This window comes from Narcine bancroftii, chromosome 4 (genome assembly GCF_036971445.1).
Source record: "Narcine bancroftii isolate sNarBan1 chromosome 4, sNarBan1.hap1, whole genome shotgun sequence".
In the NCBI taxonomy this organism is placed as follows: domain Eukaryota; kingdom Metazoa; phylum Chordata; class Chondrichthyes; order Torpediniformes; family Narcinidae; genus Narcine; species Narcine bancroftii.
Window position 1 is genome coordinate 102,575,888 of NC_091472.1, and position 18,768 is coordinate 102,594,655.

General features: G+C 43.0%; 1 protein-coding gene and 1 long non-coding RNA gene across 4 annotated transcripts in view; one reads left to right on the forward strand and one right to left on the reverse strand.

Moving 5' to 3' along the window:
* The window catches only part of sash1a (SAM and SH3 domain containing 1a), a 202,604-nt gene that overhangs the window by 79,631 nt on the left and 104,205 nt on the right, over window positions 1–18,768 (forward strand). For all 3 annotated transcript variants that reach the window (XM_069932254.1, XM_069932256.1, XM_069932255.1), the window contains exon 2: window positions 13,410–13,538. In XM_069932254.1, the coding sequence (XP_069788355.1) occupies window positions 13,410–13,538 (129 nt within the window). The remainder of the gene's footprint in view (window positions 1–13,409; window positions 13,539–18,768) is intronic.
* Window positions 13,403–16,537, reverse strand: LOC138760926 (uncharacterized). The gene is made up of 3 exons (XR_011355969.1): window positions 16,466–16,537; window positions 13,913–13,949; window positions 13,403–13,574 (listed from the first exon to the last, which is right to left on the reverse strand). It is a non-coding gene; the product is annotated as an uncharacterized lncRNA (long non-coding RNA).

Genomic DNA, 18,768 nt, shown 5'->3' on the forward strand with positions numbered 1-18,768 from the left:
AGTTGACGTGGACATTACCCCTCCATAAATCTTCGTCTGCGAAGCCAAGCCAAAGAAAAAGAATTGCTGGAAAGAAACTGGTCTTGAATCTGCAACTTCGTGTTTTTGTGCTAGTGTATTCTCTGCCCAACAGAAGGGGGAAGAGAGTGTGACTGGGGAGGGATAGCTCCTTCAATGTGTTGGCAGCTTTCCCAAGGCAACAGGATGTATAAACAGAGTTCATGGAGGGAAGGGACTTGAGCTCTGTTCACAACTCTCTGCAGTTGCTTGCATTTTCAGTGGAGCAGTTCCTGTCCCAATCTGTGATACATTGGATGGGATACTTTCTCTGATACATCTGTAAAGGTTGGTGAACGACTTCTGGGACATGTTGAATTTCCTCTGGCTAATGAGAAAGTTGTCTAAGGAGCTTTTGGGATCTAGGGCTGAATTTGTTTGGGACTACGGTATTGAAGGAGCTGAGTCAATCATTAGGAATCTGACATAAGTGTCCTTTTTATCTTAGTCCCCTTGGGCAGAGTGTAGGGCTGGGGAGATGGTGTCTGCCATGTGACAGTTCGGCAATTGTTGTGGATTGAGGTTGACAAAGAGGACTAGGGTTAATGTGGGCCCTGACAACGTAACCAATTAAAGCAGTCATGATGATAATTGACAGAGTTACCAGGGCAACAGTCATTGAGGGATGTGTCTTGCATTTCTTTCTTTGGCTCCAGGATGATCCTGGGCTCATTATAAAATGGGTGGGAACTTCCATTTGTTGCAGAGAGCAATTAAAGCTCTCCTTGAAAATTCCACTGTCAGTACACTCGTGATGTGGTGGGTGGAAACTAGATCATCTGGGGCAATCCAAGGGTTCTGAATTAATAAATGAGCAATGCTTTGAGTCTTAAGGCAGTCTTTCCACTCTTGCTCAGAAAGAAAATACACAGGTATTCGTGTGGGCCTGCGAAATTGTTCATTCCTGTTTAAACTATGACCATAGGAGCAATTGTGGAACATTTGAGGGTGACTCCCCTCCAAAGAGTAGAAAGCTCACCAGAAAATTATGAAGATATTGCATACAATATCCTCACCCGACCCCCCCCCCCCCTTCCCTCCACTTTTAATGGATATGGTAATAGTAAAGGTTCCATTATTGTCACATGATACTGCATTTAGAATGTATCATACATGAAATTCTTTAACCGTTGTCCTCCGCAAGGCAGACAGAAGGCACTTTTAGGTGGCCAAAATACCCTGATGTAAAGCTGCATACTCTATCCCTATGTTGCTGTCGGGAGACCACCTGAAAGTGGAGAACCCAGCCAGGAGGAGCACTTACCTAACCCTCCTCCTGTAGGTATAATCTCCGGCTCCAAGAATCACCTGTTGCACCTGAAAGTGGAGAACCTGGCCAGGAGGAGCACTTACCTAACCCTCCTCCTGTAGGTATAATCTCCGGCTCCGAGAATCACCTGTTGCACCTGAAAGCAGCAGTGGGACTATGGCCACAGTCCACAGGAGCTGGTCTTCTCCACGGCCACCTGAACATCCCAGCTGCACTCCCCTAGCCGCGTCTGCTAGCGCATTATCTGCGTCTGAGCACCTGAAAATGGCTAGAGAGACGCCACTTTGTCTAACGCCCCTCACAGAAACATACAGCACCTCCTTGGCAATCTCCCCTCGAAGTACTGACCAGGACTGAGTCTATTAATTTCTGAGATCAGGCAATCTCCGGAGTATTCAGACTTCTGTGCTGAATAGCAGTATCAATTCTCACCTTTCCTCTCTCCTGGCCTCTTTTCCATATCCAATTATCTGTTGGTCTGTACTCCTCATCCTGCTATATCTTTTATTCAGGCACTGGCTGCTGCTTCCCATACCTTGAGGAAGGTCTCAGACCTGAAACGTTAGTATTATATCTTTACCTCCTATGGACACTGCGAGACCTGCTGAGTTCCTCCAGAATTTGAGTTTTGATTAATACTAAATATTTTTCCGTTTTCTTAAACTCTTGTTGAGTTTATCTTGCCCATAATGTTTATTTGTCTGTCACTGGCCGTGATGTGAATGGTGGAGCAGGTTTGACAGGCCAAATGCCTTATTCTACCCCTATGTTTCATAACCTCATTGAATTTGGTACTTGAAGCACACAAAAGTAGAATCCCAAAGTTCTGATGAAAGAGAGACATTGAGCATCTTGAAATAGGAAAGCGACATGGAGAGGGATTTGGAAGAGGAATTCGATACCTCTGGGATTGGCAGCTGAAAGCAAAATCACTAGGGCTGCAGTGTCTAAACTGAGGGATTAGCACGAGGTGTGAATTGCAATAACGGGTCATTTCAGGGGACTGTGGGTGAGGGTGGCCATTCCAAAGGAGGACATGGTTTTTTTTACACACACACACACACACACACACACACGTTTGCATTTGTGTGTGTTTTGGAATGCCCACTCTAGTTATCTAGTTATAGAAGAGGGAGCTGCTCGAGAGGAAGAAGGTATTCAAAATTTGAAGAGTGATCAATGTCAGTCAAAGCACAGGATTGATTTGTGAGATGGTGAAACAAAATGAGAGCACTTGGTGTTGAGGGTAATATTCTGCCATGGAATGAGGGTTCAATAAAATTCAGAAAGTAGATTAGGGATTAACTGGACATAGACACATTGGAAGCCTGTGACTAGTTGGCTGAGCCCTTCAATGAGATCAAGTGTAATGTATCTAAATTTATCTATGATAGAAAGTAAGTGATGTGGGCAGTGAAGAGAATGCAGAAAGACTTTTGGGGAAAATGAATGGGCAAGGACAAGGTGCATGGTAAAACATGACACCATTCTCTTTGTTGAAATAGAATAGAAAGGTGGAGTATATTGAAATGGTGATAGTTTGAAAAAATATTGGGTTCAAAACAATTGGAATATCCTGATTTATAAAAAAACTGAAAGTTAATGCACAAGTTCTGTGAGCAATCAGTAAGGCAAACAATATGTGGCTGTTATTGTAGGAAGATTTGAATGCAATGGGAAAGGCATCTTGCTTCAGTTATAATGAGTGCTTCAGTACCACAGCTGTAATAGTGTGCCTGGGCCTGGTCTCCCTTCGTAATGAAGAATATACATGTGAGCAAGACAGTATAAAGGCACACTAAATTGATTCCATTGCAACAGGGTATGATCTCTGCTCTGGAGTTTCAATCTTTTGGAAATGAACAACTTTTGAAGGGGTTTGACAGGGTAAATGCTGGGTGGAAGCTTCCCTGTCAAGGATATGTGGAAATCAGGGTCATATGGCTCATACTAAAGAGTTGGCTAATCAGAGATGAGGAGAAATATCCATCCAGAAGATGAATCCTTTGGAATTCTCAATTAGAGATGTGGAGCCTCGAGCATTCAAAAAATCCAAAACACATTGTTAGATTTATAGCATTTTGGAAACAAGTTTATATTACATTTGATAACTTCTATGCATCATATGGCCTCCTGATCAAATGTTCTTATTAATGGAAATTGGTATGAGTTAGAATGGATTTGTTTTAAATATATCAGATTCTCATGTGATTTGGTGAATTTTAAGTTGTACTCATGATTAAGTGATTTTGGATTGTTCTGCTGGCTTGAGAATGATTTTGTTTCCACTAATTTGGATCAATGCTTCAGTTCCAATATTTTGGGTTTTGGTTATTTTTATTTTTAATATCTATGATTATTATGACTGCCTTTTGATTATTTCACACTGTTCTTGTAGTTTGCTGCTTTTTGATTCTGCCTGTATTTTGATTAATTTGGATTTTACCTATACATTGAAATCTTCCTGCAATCCCTCAATCCTTACCTTGTGGATGGAATCCCCCAGCTTTTAAATGATGTAGACCATTGGTTGAAGATTAGCCATTTGCAAAAGGCTTTGATAACTATCAGAACAGTTTTCACTCTTCTGAATTTAATGAGATTTCTTCAATCTTTGTGAAGATTGATCGGAGGCTCAATGTTCTACCCTCCGATCGCACAGCCTGGTGATACACCATTCACCAGTCTGCCTCCTCGTTTGATAACGCATGTAGGGCTGGCTTTGAGGACAAAAGGAGATGGAGGAAGAACCATAACACAGGAGCACCAAACCCAGAACAAAATTTACCTTGCAGCCACTGCGTTCAGGCATGTCTGTCCCGCATTGGCCTTGTCAGCCACCCGTGAGCCTGGAGCAGACATGGACAGCCCCCTTCCCAAAATCTTAGTTCACAAATCCAAGCCATAATGATGAATATTGAGATGTATGAAAAATAATTGTTTTACTTTCTTTATAAGTTTACAAATTTCATAAAGTTTATGATGCTTATGTCATTTTTAAGCTGATGATATTCACAAGCATTCAAAGTCTCTGTTGTGTTTAAATTTTCTATATATCCTCATAATATAAAGGGAGGTCATTCAGCCTATTAAGTCTGTGTTGGCCCATAGAGTAATCCAGTTCCCTAACCCTTTTGTCTGTTATCACCACATTCCCAGCTACTTCTCCCAAATTCTACAACCAGGGGCTGTTTACAGGAACCAATTAATATGCATATCTTGGGGTTGTGGGTGGAAACTCGAGCAGTCACTGGGTGAACATGCAAATTCCACAGAAAAAATTCCCGAGGTCAGGATTGATACTTGGTCTCTTGAGTTATGAGGCAGTTGCTCTATTGGCTTTATGGCTTCACCAGATGCCAACTTTTTCTCTGTTGCTTCATGGGTTGGGAAAGATCTGGAACACCCACGTGACAATAAAGTCTTCTGAGGCCCCAACCCCTAAAACGTCCTCGAGGTTTCTGAGCAGAATGCCAGGGTGTATTAAAGGCAGGGGAGTGGGAACACCTGCCTTTCTACATGCAGCGTAAGTGATTGAGGGCAATCTAAGGCTTGATACAAAATTCACACATGTTCAGGTGGTTTATTTTGCATCAGGAGTTTGCTGGTGAAAGAAAAAAATTGTGTCCAGCAGCATCTATGGAGGTAAAGGGATATTCAATGTTTAGGGTCAAGACCCTGTAGTAGTGTGAGAGATGGAACTAGTTAATGAAAATCCCATTGAAAAGGAGAACTAAAACTTTTCACTGTGCAGTTTGTTTGGTAGAAGAGGATGGGGAGGGAATTATTTTTTTAAACTTTATTTTAATTTTGTGGTCAAACATGTATCAAGAATTAACCATTACCCAAATACATAAATTAAAATGAAAAAAAAAATCGATGATACTGGTTGTCAATATTTACAAACAGCCCCATCTACCTCCCCCACCTCCCCCACCACAAACAAAACCCTGGGATAGAAAAAAGGAAAGGAAGAGAAACTAGATAAGAGAGAAAGAAACAGAAAAGCAAGAAAAAGAAGGAAAGAAAGAGGAACTGTTAGGATCTAGGATCCACTTCAGAGGGTCTATTACTTTTCTTACCTAGATCTCAGATAAGGGAAAGAACCAGAACATAGAACTCAGGAACAGAATAAGTGTCCCTAAATATTCAACCCTGCATTCTGCAAGTATGGCTGCCATACCTGCAAAAACATACAAGTAATTTTCTCCAGGGGAACACAACTATATCCAGAAGGAATCAGACTTCTAAGTAACTACAAAACATTTCCTGGCCAACGCCCATGCAATTTTAAGAAATTCTAATTGGTACTTGGGTACATTTTAGGTCTCATGTCCACAATATTTCCTAGGAGAAACAATTCTGGACTTTGTGGCAACTACTTCCCAATAATTTGGTCTAATTACATTCTTAAATTTTCTCAAAAAGGTTTCACCTTAGAGCATGACCAGGTGGAATTTAAAAAGATTCTCATTTATTCACTGCATCTAAAACATATATCCGATATATTAGAATTTAATTTTTGCAATTTCTGTGGGGTAAGATATAGCTCAATGCTTCCCAACCTTTTTTTTCCATAGGAACATAGGAAGTAGGAACAAGACTAGGCCGAAAATGGCCCATCGAGCCTGCTCCGCCATTCAATACAATCATGGCTGATCTAATTTATGACCTAACTCCACCTACCTGCCTTCTCCCCATATCCCCTAATTCCTCTATCATGTAAAAATTTATCTAACCGAATTTTAAATATGTTTAATGAGGCAGCCTCAACCACTTCCCTGGTTAGAGAATTCCAAACATTCACTACTCTCTGGGAAAAACTATTTTTCCTCATCTCTGTCCTAAATCTACTCCCCCGAATCTTGAGACTGTGTCCTCTCGTTTTAGTTTCCCCGGCCACCTCTAAAAACCTTCCTACATCTATCCTATTCATACCCTTCATAATCCTATATGTTTCTATAAGATCTCCTCTCATTCTTCTGAACTCGAGCGAATACAATCCTAGACAATTTAATCTTTCATCATAAGTCAACCCCTTCATCCCAGGGATCAACCTGGTAAACCTCCTCTGGACCATCTCCAAACCCAGTATATTCTTCCTCAAATATGGAGACCAGAACTGGACAAAGTACTCCAGGTGCGGTCTCACCAGTACCTTATACAGTTGCAACATTACCTCCCTACTCCTGAATTCAATTCCTCTAGCGATGAAGGCCAACATTCCATTTGCCTTCTTAATAACCTGCTGCACCTGCAACCTAACTTTTTGCGATTCATGCACAAGTACTCCCAAGTCCCTCTGCACAACAGCATGCTGTAATTTTTCACCCTTTAAATAATATTCAGCTCTTTTATTTTTCTTGCCAAAGTGGATAACCTCACACTTACGAACATTGTACTCCATCTGCCAGACCTTTGCCCACTCATCCAGCATAACTATATCCCTCTGCAGACTCTGCACATCCTCATTACAATTTGCTCTTCCACTCAATTTGGTGTCATCCGCAAACTTGGCTACACCACATTTTGTCCCCTCCTCCAAGTCGTCAATGTAAATGATGAACAGTTCTGGGCCTAACACTGACCCCTGCGGCACCCCACTTACCACTCTCTGCCAACCTGAAAAACTCCCATTTATCCTGACTCTCTGCCTCCTGTCAGACAACCAATTTTCAATCCAGGCCAATATACTTCCCCGGACTCCACTTTCCTGTAACTTACTGATAAGTCTCTTGTGCGGCACCTTATCAAACACTTTCTGGAAATCCAAATACACAACATCAACCTGTTCCCCTCTATCCACCACACCCATTATATCGTCAAAGAATCCTAACAAGTTTGTCAAACAAGATCTTCCCTTTCTAAAACCATGCTACGTCTGCCTGATTGAACCCTTGCGTTCCAAAAGTTTCACTATTTCATCTTTAATGAGGGCTTCAAACATTTTTCCAACTACAGACGTCAAGCTAATTGGCAGATAATTTCCAGCCTTCTGCCTACATCCCTTCTTAAAAAGTGGCGTGACATTTGCTGTCTTCCAGTCTGCCGGGACCTGCCCAGAATCCAAGGAATTTTGGTATATGACCACCAATGCATCAACTATAACTTCTGCCATTTCCTTCAGAACCCTTGGAAGCATATCATCAGGAGCAGGTGATTTGTCTGGCTTTAGTCCCATTAGTTTCTCCATCACTACTTCCTTTGTAATAACTATTTTATCAAGGCCCTCCCTTACATTCGCATCCTTAACTCCGCACTTGGGCATGCTGGACTTGTCTTCCACCGTGAAGACTGACACAAAATATTTGTTCAATGCCTCGGCCATTTTTGCTACCAGTTTTCCTTTCTCATCCTTAAAGGGTCCTATGTTAACTCTGGCCACCCTCTTCCGTTTTATATATTTATAAAATTTTTTGCTTTCTGTTTTTATATTTTGTGCCAATTTACTTTCATAATCCTTTTTCCCATTTCTTATTACCCGCTTTGTAACCCCTTGTTGTCTCTTAAAGTTTTCCCAATCTTCCAGTTTCCCACTGCTCTTTGCAGCTTTGTACACCTGCGCCTTCAATTTTATACTCTCCTTTATTTCCTTTGTTAACCGCAGTTGATTTTTCCCTCCCTTGCTGCCCTTTTTCCTGACCGGAAAATATTTTTGTTGAGCATTACAAAATATTTCTTTGAAAATCTTCCACTGTTCCTCAACTGTTTCATCAATTAGCCTGTGCTCCCATTCCACTCTGCCCAATTCCTCCCTCATCCTATGGTAGTCACCCCTGTTTAAGCATAATATATTAGTTTTAGATTAACTATTTCCCCTTCCATCTGAATGAGAAATTCAATCATACTATGATCGCTATTTCCCAGATGGTCTCTGACTATTACATCATTTACTCTACCTATTTCATTGCACAACACTAGATCCAGGAGAGCATTTTCTCTTGTTGGTTCCTTAACATGCTGCTCAAGAAAGCTATCGCAGATGCATTCTATGAAGTCCTCTTCTGGACTCCCACGACCAACTTGATTTTCCCAATCTATGTGGAAGTTAAAGTCCCCCATGACTACTGCCGTATCATTATTACATGCCTCACATATCTCTCTATTTATTTCCTGTGCCACTAAACTATTGTTATTTGGTGGGCGATAGATAACACCCACATTCCACTTTAAGTAATCCATATACCATCAGTGCTCTGAGATTAGTAAGGGATTTCTTAAGGTGGGATGTGGGTGGAAAGAAAAAGGTTGAAAACCACTGTTGTAATCGTACCTAATTGACTCATTATGTGCACAGTTTCATAACTCCAAAGGAAAGGGGCCAATTACAATTTTTCTCAAGTAAAATATTTCAGTAACAATTGGATCTAGAGCAGTAATTCTTAACCTTTCTTTCCCACTCACATCCCATCTTAAGCAATCCCTTACTAATCACAGAGCATTGATGGTATAGGGATTACTTAAAGAGGTATGTATGTGAGTGGAAAGAAAAATGTTGGGAACCACTGAATTATAGCTGATGCAAAAAATTATATTGCACCAATCTACATCTTCTGTTTATTGCATTGATTATGCTGTCCTGACATCGATCGGACTTTTTTTTATCACCAAAATTAATATTCAAGTCTGATTTCCATCTTTGTTTTGATTTATTTAACTCCCGCTTAGGAGTTCCCGACTGAAGTAAGGAATACATTGCAAATGTAAACTTCCTTGTGTTCCCCTTTCGAATCCGAATCTCCATTTCACTGCACACTGGTAATATCATGGGGCAGGGAATTATTGATAAATAACTCAAATGCAAAGAGCTTTGGTTATTTGAATACTAAATATGAAATGTTTCCAAAAGTATATAAGAGCAGAAAATAGTGGAAACACTCAGCAAAACTGCAAAGATTCTTCATCACAACTGGGAAAGGAAAGAAATTAGTTCTTTATCAATTGCAGGGAGGATTGGGGGGGGCATGGAAAAACATTGACTGGGTGAAGTCAGGGTTGCCATGGGGGTGAGTTAATGTAATTTCACATTGATTCACTCTCAGTGTCTCCACCAACCAGTGCATCTTTGGGATGTGGTGGGACACCGAAAAGACTTGGGGAAATCAAAACAAAACAAATGGTTTGAATCCTTAAGAATTGTCCTTCTACATTCTGTTCAAAAAGGGCCTTCATTCTGTTCTGTTTAATAACCCCAGCAGCAGGAATTGCTATCTCTTGTCCGTAAGGGGATTAGAAATCATCTGGTTGATTAATAGGAACTATTTTAGAGAGTGAGAACACAAAATGCCTAAGGATAGAGTTCATGCCCAGCAGGCCAGGGTGTGTTAATGGAATGAGTAACATTGAGGGCATTTCTCTGATGGATAACTTGTAGCACAACTGGGCAGTTCTGCTGCAGAACAGATTAGTTGCCTTAAGTTGTGGAATTGTATGTAATGCCTGAAAGACTTAATTGGATGGTAGGTGAGGTGCTATCTCATATTACCTTTGGTCTCATAACAAGGTAGGAAGCCACAGAGAGATCAAGGTGGGATTGCAATTTAAACATTTAAATAATAGAGAGCTGAGTTGCCCCTACACAAAGCAGACATGTTACTCTGGTTTCTCTAGTATGGAGGAAACCATATTTCAATCACTGAATGCAGTCTACTGGACTGGAAGAAGTGCCCTAATTGTTTTTCTTGGAGGAACTCACTGGGGCTCTGGGTAGTGGGAAGGAAGGATGTGAAAGGACAGATATTGCTTCTCCTGCTGTTATATGGGGGGGGGGGGGGGGGAGTGATTGGTGAAGATGGAAGAGCAAACCAGAGAGGTGTGAGAGAACTGAGTGAACTTCTGAAAGAGGAAGATTCATCCAAAGGTGGGATCTTGTTGAAGTTGGTGGAAATTGCAAAGGATGACATGTTGACAGTCTCATGGTGTGGAAGTTGAGGAACCGAGAAACTCTGCCCTTCCTCATCCTGAACAAAAGGAAATGAGAGCAAAGGCGCAGGAAATCAATGGGCTGCATCAGCTTTAAAAGAGTGGAAACTGGGAAGAAGGAAGACATTTCCAATGCAGTTGTGAAGAATGTTTCCTCGTTGCAAACATGATATAGAGCAAGGAACTTGTAGAGTGAAATAGAGCTTACATTAGGTGGGGGTGGGGAGTTGGGGTGGGGGGAGAAAAGTATAGTTGAGATAGCTGTGGAGGTCTGGGTTTGAAATGACTGTTTATCACTAGCATATCTTCTTGGATGGAGGAGAGATGCAAAGAGGGGAGTATCAGAGATGAACTAGGTGAAGCTGAGAACAGTAGAAATTGGCAGCAAAAGTAATGACTTGAATTACTCTTGCAATCATTGGTGTTCAGTTGAGTGACTATTGTTACGAGCCCAGAGGACCCCAAAACCCAGCAACAATAGATATTCACGTCGACACATGGTTACTTAAACAAAAGTTGTTTTTAATTATCTTTAAACATGAAAGCAGGATCACACTTTAATTTATCACTATTAACTCAACTAACCTAACTTAACCCCCTTCTAAGTCTAAGCACCCGTGTATGCAATGTGTGTGTAAGTTCAGAAAAGTTCTTTGATTCACAGTCCAATCTCACTTCTCATTCTCCAAGTTCACTGGTTGCAGACAATTCTTAATATGTACACAGAATTTAACATTTATGAAGTTCACCAGGCTTTGGTGCTTGAAAGGTAAATGGTTACCACCCAGGAAGGTTCTTGTCAGTTTTCAGAGAGAGATTTGTTGTTCCAGGACACAAACTGATCCCTTTTAATCAGCCACGTCAGTGTCTTGCTGAAGAAACTTGCCCCATCAGGGTTTTCCAGATGATAACTTCTTTCTTTCAGGTTACCACAGAGTTCTTTTTTGTTTCTCTTATTTCAAGTTAAACATTAGGCAGCCAGTCCTCTCCTCTTGTATGAACCACAAAGGCTTTGACCAAACTGAACACTCACAACCTGTCTTCCAAATGGGGTTTTTCCACAAGCTTTCTAACTTGTCTTGTTCCAGTCCCAGCTGCTGATACTGACTGTAACACTACAAAACTAATCGATATCTCTCTCTCTCTCTCTCTCTCTCTCTCTCTCTCTCTCTGAGAAAAAACTGTTCAACTCTTTCTGCTTGACAAAACCACATGACCCTCTTAGAACAGCAAGCTATACTCCCAGACAGCCTGCAGCTCCAAACTATTCCTCCAATCTCTTTTATCTGTTGCTTTTCAAAACAGCAATCCATTAGTGAAGTCTCTTGGGCATTCCCCAAAGTTTTTGCAGAGGCCCCCAGGAGCTGCCCTGTCTAGCTTGAGCAGAGCTCCAGTATTTTAAATGAGATCTGTTTGAAGTGTTTGTATGTGACCTGCACTAAAAAAAAACCTGCCCCAATTTATCTCCCCAAAACATATATATATACAATACAAACACAACATAATCTGACACACTAGGAAGGACTGAATTAAAAACCGTTTCATTTCTCCACAAAAGGAGAAGTGTAGCTTAGGTCTTTGCTAATGTCAGTAGCTCCACCTTTTGATCTGGATAAAAAGATTAGAATTGACAATGTGACTGTGATGAATGGATGCATCTGTGGACTGCATTGAATTGTCCAGCTTCAGTTAAGCTGCTTTCTCTTTCTGTCAGAACAGTACAATGTCCATCTGTGAACATCCCTAAGTTATTTTTCTCTCCATGAGCTCAGCCTGACCTGCTGGACACATCCTTCAGACCTCACCCTATTAAAGATGTTTTCTTTTCCCAATCCTTTTCCATCCTGCCCTGCAAGGTAATGCAAACTAGTTTTCCTCTTTCCTATTTCAAACAGTCTTAGACCTGGTTGTCAGAAGCTGACTGACCTGAGGTTTCCAGCAGTTTCTGTTCATATTTCAGAATTCTAGCATTTGCAGTAACAGCTATGCAGTTAAAAATTAGATTCTCCTTTTAAGCAGAGATGTGAAAACTGCATTCGAGAACCAAGGGAGATTTCTTCATTGATTACAAGACTATGGAACATACATGATTGTTGTCAGAGAATAAATATTCCTGGGCAGGACTTCACTGCAGAAGCTCCTTGGGGCTGTATCCTGGACACAGTGACCTTGGGTTGGTTTACCAGATATCTGAACTCTGTTGTCAATATTGGGTTTGAAAGCAGTTAAACTTCTGAAGGAAATTTGGAACCAATTTGGAACCATGAAGGGCAGAGAGCAGCCTTGGAGAACATTCTCTGACACCTTCCAAGACAAGCTATGGGGCTAATGTGTGACTACCTTTGGTTCATGGAGTCCTTACCACTCTGGATCTACTGACTGTCCTCAAATTCAGTAGATTTTTCTCTCCTGAATGACTGCAAAAGTGAGTCCACAAGAAGTTTTCACTCAGTATATGTTATTATAAGTACAATAAAACTCCTATAATCCACTATCTAACTCTTTGGAAATCCAGAATGGTTTGGCATCTGGCTCACCAAATGATGCTTTTGCTGAGTCCTGCTCCTTGCCCAAACTTGATTGGTCGCTGCTGCTCACCCAAGCCACACTTAGTCTGATCAGGCCCTGCACCTTGCCCAAGCCTGACTGGGTCCCAAACCTGACCCTGATCGTCTCCACCATCACCTGAACCTCATTGAGCCCTTGTCTAAGCCAGCTCAGAACCTACACCCTTGCCTAAGCTTGATTGTCCTGTCCCCACCATCACCTGAGTCTGACCGCATCCTTGTTCGAGAATCCAGGGTCAACCTTTATCCTTCCCTTACCTGATCCTAACTGGGTTTGGTCATTAATACCTGGGTCTCGGCACTCTCACCTGGGCTCTTATTTTCCTCAGCTGCCTTGAATGTTATTTGGTTCTCCGAGTAATTTGTTTTATTGCTGTGTAAAATTTTTGGGGAAAAAAAACCAAACCCCATTTGAGACATCCAAACGTCTCAAATGCATTAGTCACGCATTACCAAAATGCTGAGTATGCTGTATCATTGTAGCTTTATTGTGCATCAAATATTGATTGATTGGAGAGTCCTAGGGCATGGCAAGACCCTCTCCTGGGCTGCTGGAGTTCTCATGAGATGTTCTCTCTCTCTGTGCATTAAAGGATGGATCACTGGGACACATCGATGACCTCACTCAGCAGTGCACAGAATACTACAACACTTGCCTCAGTGATGGTGCTGAGCAGATGGAAGACGTCTATACACGCATCGCTTCAGAGGATCTCAAACTGGTAAGAAATGTTTCCTCCTCGAGGTCAACCTGTGTGCTTTCATGAAAAGTAAAGCAGGGATTTACAATGTAAGTGTAATAACTTCAAGTCAATTGAATGTTCTTAGATCAATGACGTCTTATTAAGATCTGGTCACTGCTATAGTAAGGGAACATGACATACTGTTTTTTGATACCAACTGCTCACAAATAACAATGAAATAAATAGCCAGATAATCTCTGTACAGTGTTGTTTGAGAGAGAGGTTGCCAGAATACCAGGGGAATAAAGGTCATGCAATAAATTAAAATAAGTAATGTCTGTGGAATTAAGTGTTCATGTATCTTCAAATCAACTATGTTAATTATCATGTCTCCTGTTTAAACTGTGACTCACCTATACTGCATGTGGTATTCTGAGATGGAAAGGAAGCCTGAAATGATATATACAAACCATTTGGTAAGTTTGAGATATCTCAAAACAGATGAGGATTTTAAAATAAAAAATAAACTTTATTTGTTTAAAATAAATACACAAGAAATACAAAATAGTGAATTGCTTTCTTTTCATTTATCAGTATCATCCAGTCTATATATTCAAAATTTTGACAATAGACCTTTCAAGTGTTAAATGCAAAAGTTCTGGAGAAATTCATAGGTCAAGCAGCATCCACAGAAAGCAAACTGGAGTCGGTGTTTCTTGCCTGAACCCTTCTTCAAGAAAGTATAAAATCAGGCAGACACCTGGAAAAAAAATGGGGTGGGGGGGGGGAGGAAAAAGGATAAAGGTGGGAGAAAAAGAAAGAAGCTGAGAATTGACAGGGGAAAGGACAGAGGGCTAAGAAGGGTAGCTCTGATAGGAAATGTGAAGTGGGTGGCTGGAGAAAGTGGATGAGGGGAAGAGAAAGAACGAGGTGGGGGAGGTGCTTTGCAGGATCATTACACTGGTCAGACCTTAGATTGGAGTCCTTCCATGCAAAGCTTCAAGTGTGTCTCTTTGGCAGACAAGTTCCTTTAAGAATAATGTCAATTATCCAGATACCAGAAAGAGCCGTGAGATGTGCAATCAGTGAATCATTTTTTGGTGACTGATTGAGGCCAGGATACCTGCATTTCATCTAATGCCATGAGGCTAATCCCCAGAGGAAACTGTTCAAATGCCTCAAAGAACATAAGGAGCAGGAGGAGTCTGCTCCTCCATTCAGTAAGGACACGGCTGATCTGGGTATGGATTCAGCTCCACTCATCCACCTGTTCCCCAAAACCATTAATTTCCCTTTTCTTCAAAAATCTGTCTGCATCTTAAATAATATGGTATTTGTGCTTCCGTGGGCAGAGAACTCCACAGATTCACTCCTCTCTTAGAGAAGCAGTTCTTCCTCATCTCTGTCCTAAATCTACTCCCCTGCATCTTGAGGTTCAGTCACCTAGTTCTGTTCTCACATGCCAGTGGAAACAATCTCCCTGCTTCGATCTTCTCTCATCCAAAAGTCTACAGAAATTGGGTTCTTCAGTCAAAGGTGAAAGTTGGCTGGTTGAGTATACTGGTTCGAAAGTGGTTGGTTGTTATGCTTGCCACAGTGCCACGCCAGAAAGAAACTCAAGTGACTTGCACCCCTACATTTACTCCTCTTTTTTCGGGCATTGGCCATATGCCAGTTTTGGGAATTGAGCAGGGCCACACCTTGGTTCAGCACTTCCACGCAGGGACCTGACAATAATTATGAAATCACATTTCGCCAGATACAAGGACAGTTTCTTTCCCTCCATTATCAGGATCCTGAACAAACCTCGGTCTGCTAAAAATTTTGCTGCCTTTGCTCCACACTAACAGCTCTTTCTCTCAGTCTGTGTCTTACTTGCTGTATTATGTATACAAAATCTACTGATCTGCTGACAAAAAAACACTCTCACTGCAGTTTTGATACACATGTCAATGAACTTGAATGGCTGCATGCAGAACAAGCACGATTATGATGCAGATCACTGCACAAAGCTGGTTTGATGTCGGGTATTGAATTCTGAATACAACTGGTCAGACCTCTTAACCCAGCAAAACAGATAATAAATGGATTGAAGGAACACCACCCTTTCATATCCCCACCAAGGCAGGAATGGCAGGAAATTGAAATGGGAAGAGGAAGGGAGGATTCAGTACAAACAACATTTCCGTCCAGGTTCTGCACGAGGTAATAATCGAGAATTGGCAGTAACCACACCTCATTTATCAACAGCTTAATGCCTCCATCAGGTTAAAATAATTGCTGATAATAAATGTACATTAGCAGCAGCAAAGTTAATTCGGGTTTAATGCAATGCTTTTACCTCGTTCAGTGACCCGGGTTCAAATCCAGGACTGTCTGTCCGGAGTTTGTACGTCCTCCACGCGATTGCCATTGGATTTCTCCCGGTGCTCCGGTTTTCTCCCACCCTCCAAAATGTATCTGGTTGTTAGGTTAATTGAGTGTAATTGGACAGCATAGGTTTCAAGGGATGGAAGGGCCTTCTTCCGAGCTGTATTATGGACATCTAAGTTAAATATGCGAAAAAGCTAACTCCCCATGCATTCCGAGGGCCTTCATGTCTTATTCCCTTGGTCTTTCCCTCTCTGAGTTGTCTCTATCTCCCTGATCTACTCATGCAAATCACAGTCATATTTAAGCACTCCTTTTGCCAATTCCACTCCACTTCTTTAACTCTTTCCCTTTATTCAAGGCCCTAGTTCAACTTTTACCCTTATTAATTGTAATACTTCAGTGAGTGTCAAAGTTTATTTGTTCCCCTTAAATGTCTTGATGTTTTGGTACACTGGAAGAGTTGATATAAATAACTTTAGTTGCTCTTGTGAATGTCAGATGTTGGACTGAATTGTCAGATTGTTGGTTGGTGAATGATAGGATGTGTGGTCATTTGATCAGAAATGTAGACATACAGCTTAAAAAACACTCACCTAAATGACTTATTCCTGTTTGGAATCTTTTCTTGAGGATCAGAATGTGTTACATTTCTTCCCACTGTGCCTCGAAGACTTGCTAAATTCATCCACCATGGTGAATTGGGCTAGTGTTCACCTCTTCATTTTGGCCTCTTGGAGTAAGCTGTTGAATGCTCTTGTGATAGTACAGATCTATCACCAATGTACATAGTGTATATAGTTACTGTATCTAGACTGTGCTTACAGCGATTGGCTGAGAGCTAAGCCACTCCTATTGTCTGGGCCTTAAAGGGTTGCGTCCCTAGCCAGGTCGGATCATTCCGGACTGGTCGGCCACCTGTGAAGAGCTCCGGTCTTTTGCTAATAAAAGCCTTGGTTTGGATCAACAAGTCTTTGGTTCTTTCGACGAGCTCTACAATTTTATTAGCAAAAAGAATTTTTTTGAAACGGATGGAGCGTTTAACTCGGCCAGAAAAACTTGATATCGACCCACAGTCAGCTACAGCCTTCAAAGCCTTTAACTTCTGGCTGCTGAACTTTGAAAACTTCCTGAGATTCATTCAGGTAGAGGAGGATAACCAGCGTCTAACAGCATTGCTGTCTATGGTGTCCTTGAGAGTCTACGAGAACATCCAGGATGAGACCACTTACACCGCAGCCATAAAGGTACTGAAAGGACTGTATGATCAACCGGTGAACAGAGTTCATGCCCGGCTCGTGCTTGCGTCGAGGAAGCAACAGCCCGGTGAGTCCAGCAGAGCATATTTACAAGTATTAAAGGCATTGGGCAAGGACTGTAACTGTGTGGACAAAACTGCTGCCGAGATCACAAACGATCTCGTCCGGGATGCCTATGTGGCCGGGCTCAGATCGAATGAAGTGAGGCTGCGCTTGCTCGAACAAGGGGTAGAAAAACTAGAGGACGTGGCCCGGATCGCAATCACAATGGAGGATGCAGCCTTAAAATCCACCGAGCTCTCTAGGGACTGGACCCCTCGTTCTGTGAGTAGAGTGCCCTTCTACCCTACCCCTGACGGCCTGTCGGCTGCTGCTACCCTGCCCCGTGCGAACCCGAAATGTTATTTCTGCGAGAGGGACAAGCACAGCAGATCCCAGTGCCCAGCAAGAAAAGCCAGGTGCCAGAAGTGCCTTAAAAAGGGCCACTTTGCTGCAGTCTGTAGGTCTAAAATGGCCGCCAGCAAACATAGTGCCTCGTGTGAAGCCCAATCGCCGCTTTCCCATTCAAACTCTTCTTCCCCAGAGCTCTCGTCCAATGCGAGCGAGGGCTCCCCTGCACGGCAACGCCTGACGTCACGGAGACGCCGAACCCGGAAGGGGCAACCCACCGTCGCAACCATGGTGATGGCCCGCCTCTCGCCCCCATGCGGAACACTTGACACTACCGCCGCTGCTGCCGCCGCCACAGCCACCCCCGGGGCCGACGCTACCGCTGCTGCTGCCGCCGCCACAGCCACCCCCGGGGCCGACGCTACCGCCGCTGCTGCCGCCGCCACAGCCACCCCCGGGGCCGACGCTACCGCCGCTGCTGCCGCCGCCACAGCCACCCCCGCAGCCAACCAGGTGCTCACCCTAGCGTCCATCGGTGACGACCGCCAGGGCCCGACCGCCGCGACCAACGACCTACCCACCGCCAATCGCGAGCAACTACAAACCCCAATACTTACTATTCACCCGCCAACGCCGCCACAACAGCACTTCCGGGAGGTCCTCCAACCTGCTCCTCGAGCGTTGACTACGTCATTCCGTTGCGTGACGTCATCCCGTTGCGTGACGTCATCGCGCAAAACTCCCCTGTCAACTGCTTCAATAACACTGAACCAGCAATGCTCTCATCCACTCACTAAAGCAATGGAACTGATTAAAGTGCATGGACACTACACCAATTGCTTATTTGACTCTGGGTCAACTGACAGTTTTATCCAGCCAGATCTGGCCCTCCGTTGGGGACTTGACATTATTCCCACTACCCAGAGGATCTCATTAGCGACGAGGTCGCACTCGACTGGGATAAAGGGGTATTGCATCGCCACGCTGGAAGTACAGGGCGTGACGGTCACCCACTTCAAATTATTCGTCCTTCCCCAATTGTGCGCCCCAGTGTTGCTGGGATTAGACTTCCAGTGTCAGTTCCAAACGGTGTCCCTACACTTTGGGGGACCCCACGCCCCCCTCTCGGTCTGCCATCGCCCCACTCCCGAAGCACCCGAGCAACCCGCCCCCATGCCCCGGGGCAAATCCTGCGGCCTTTCCACACTCCGGATTGCCCCGCCAGCACTCTTCGCAAACCTCACTCCTGG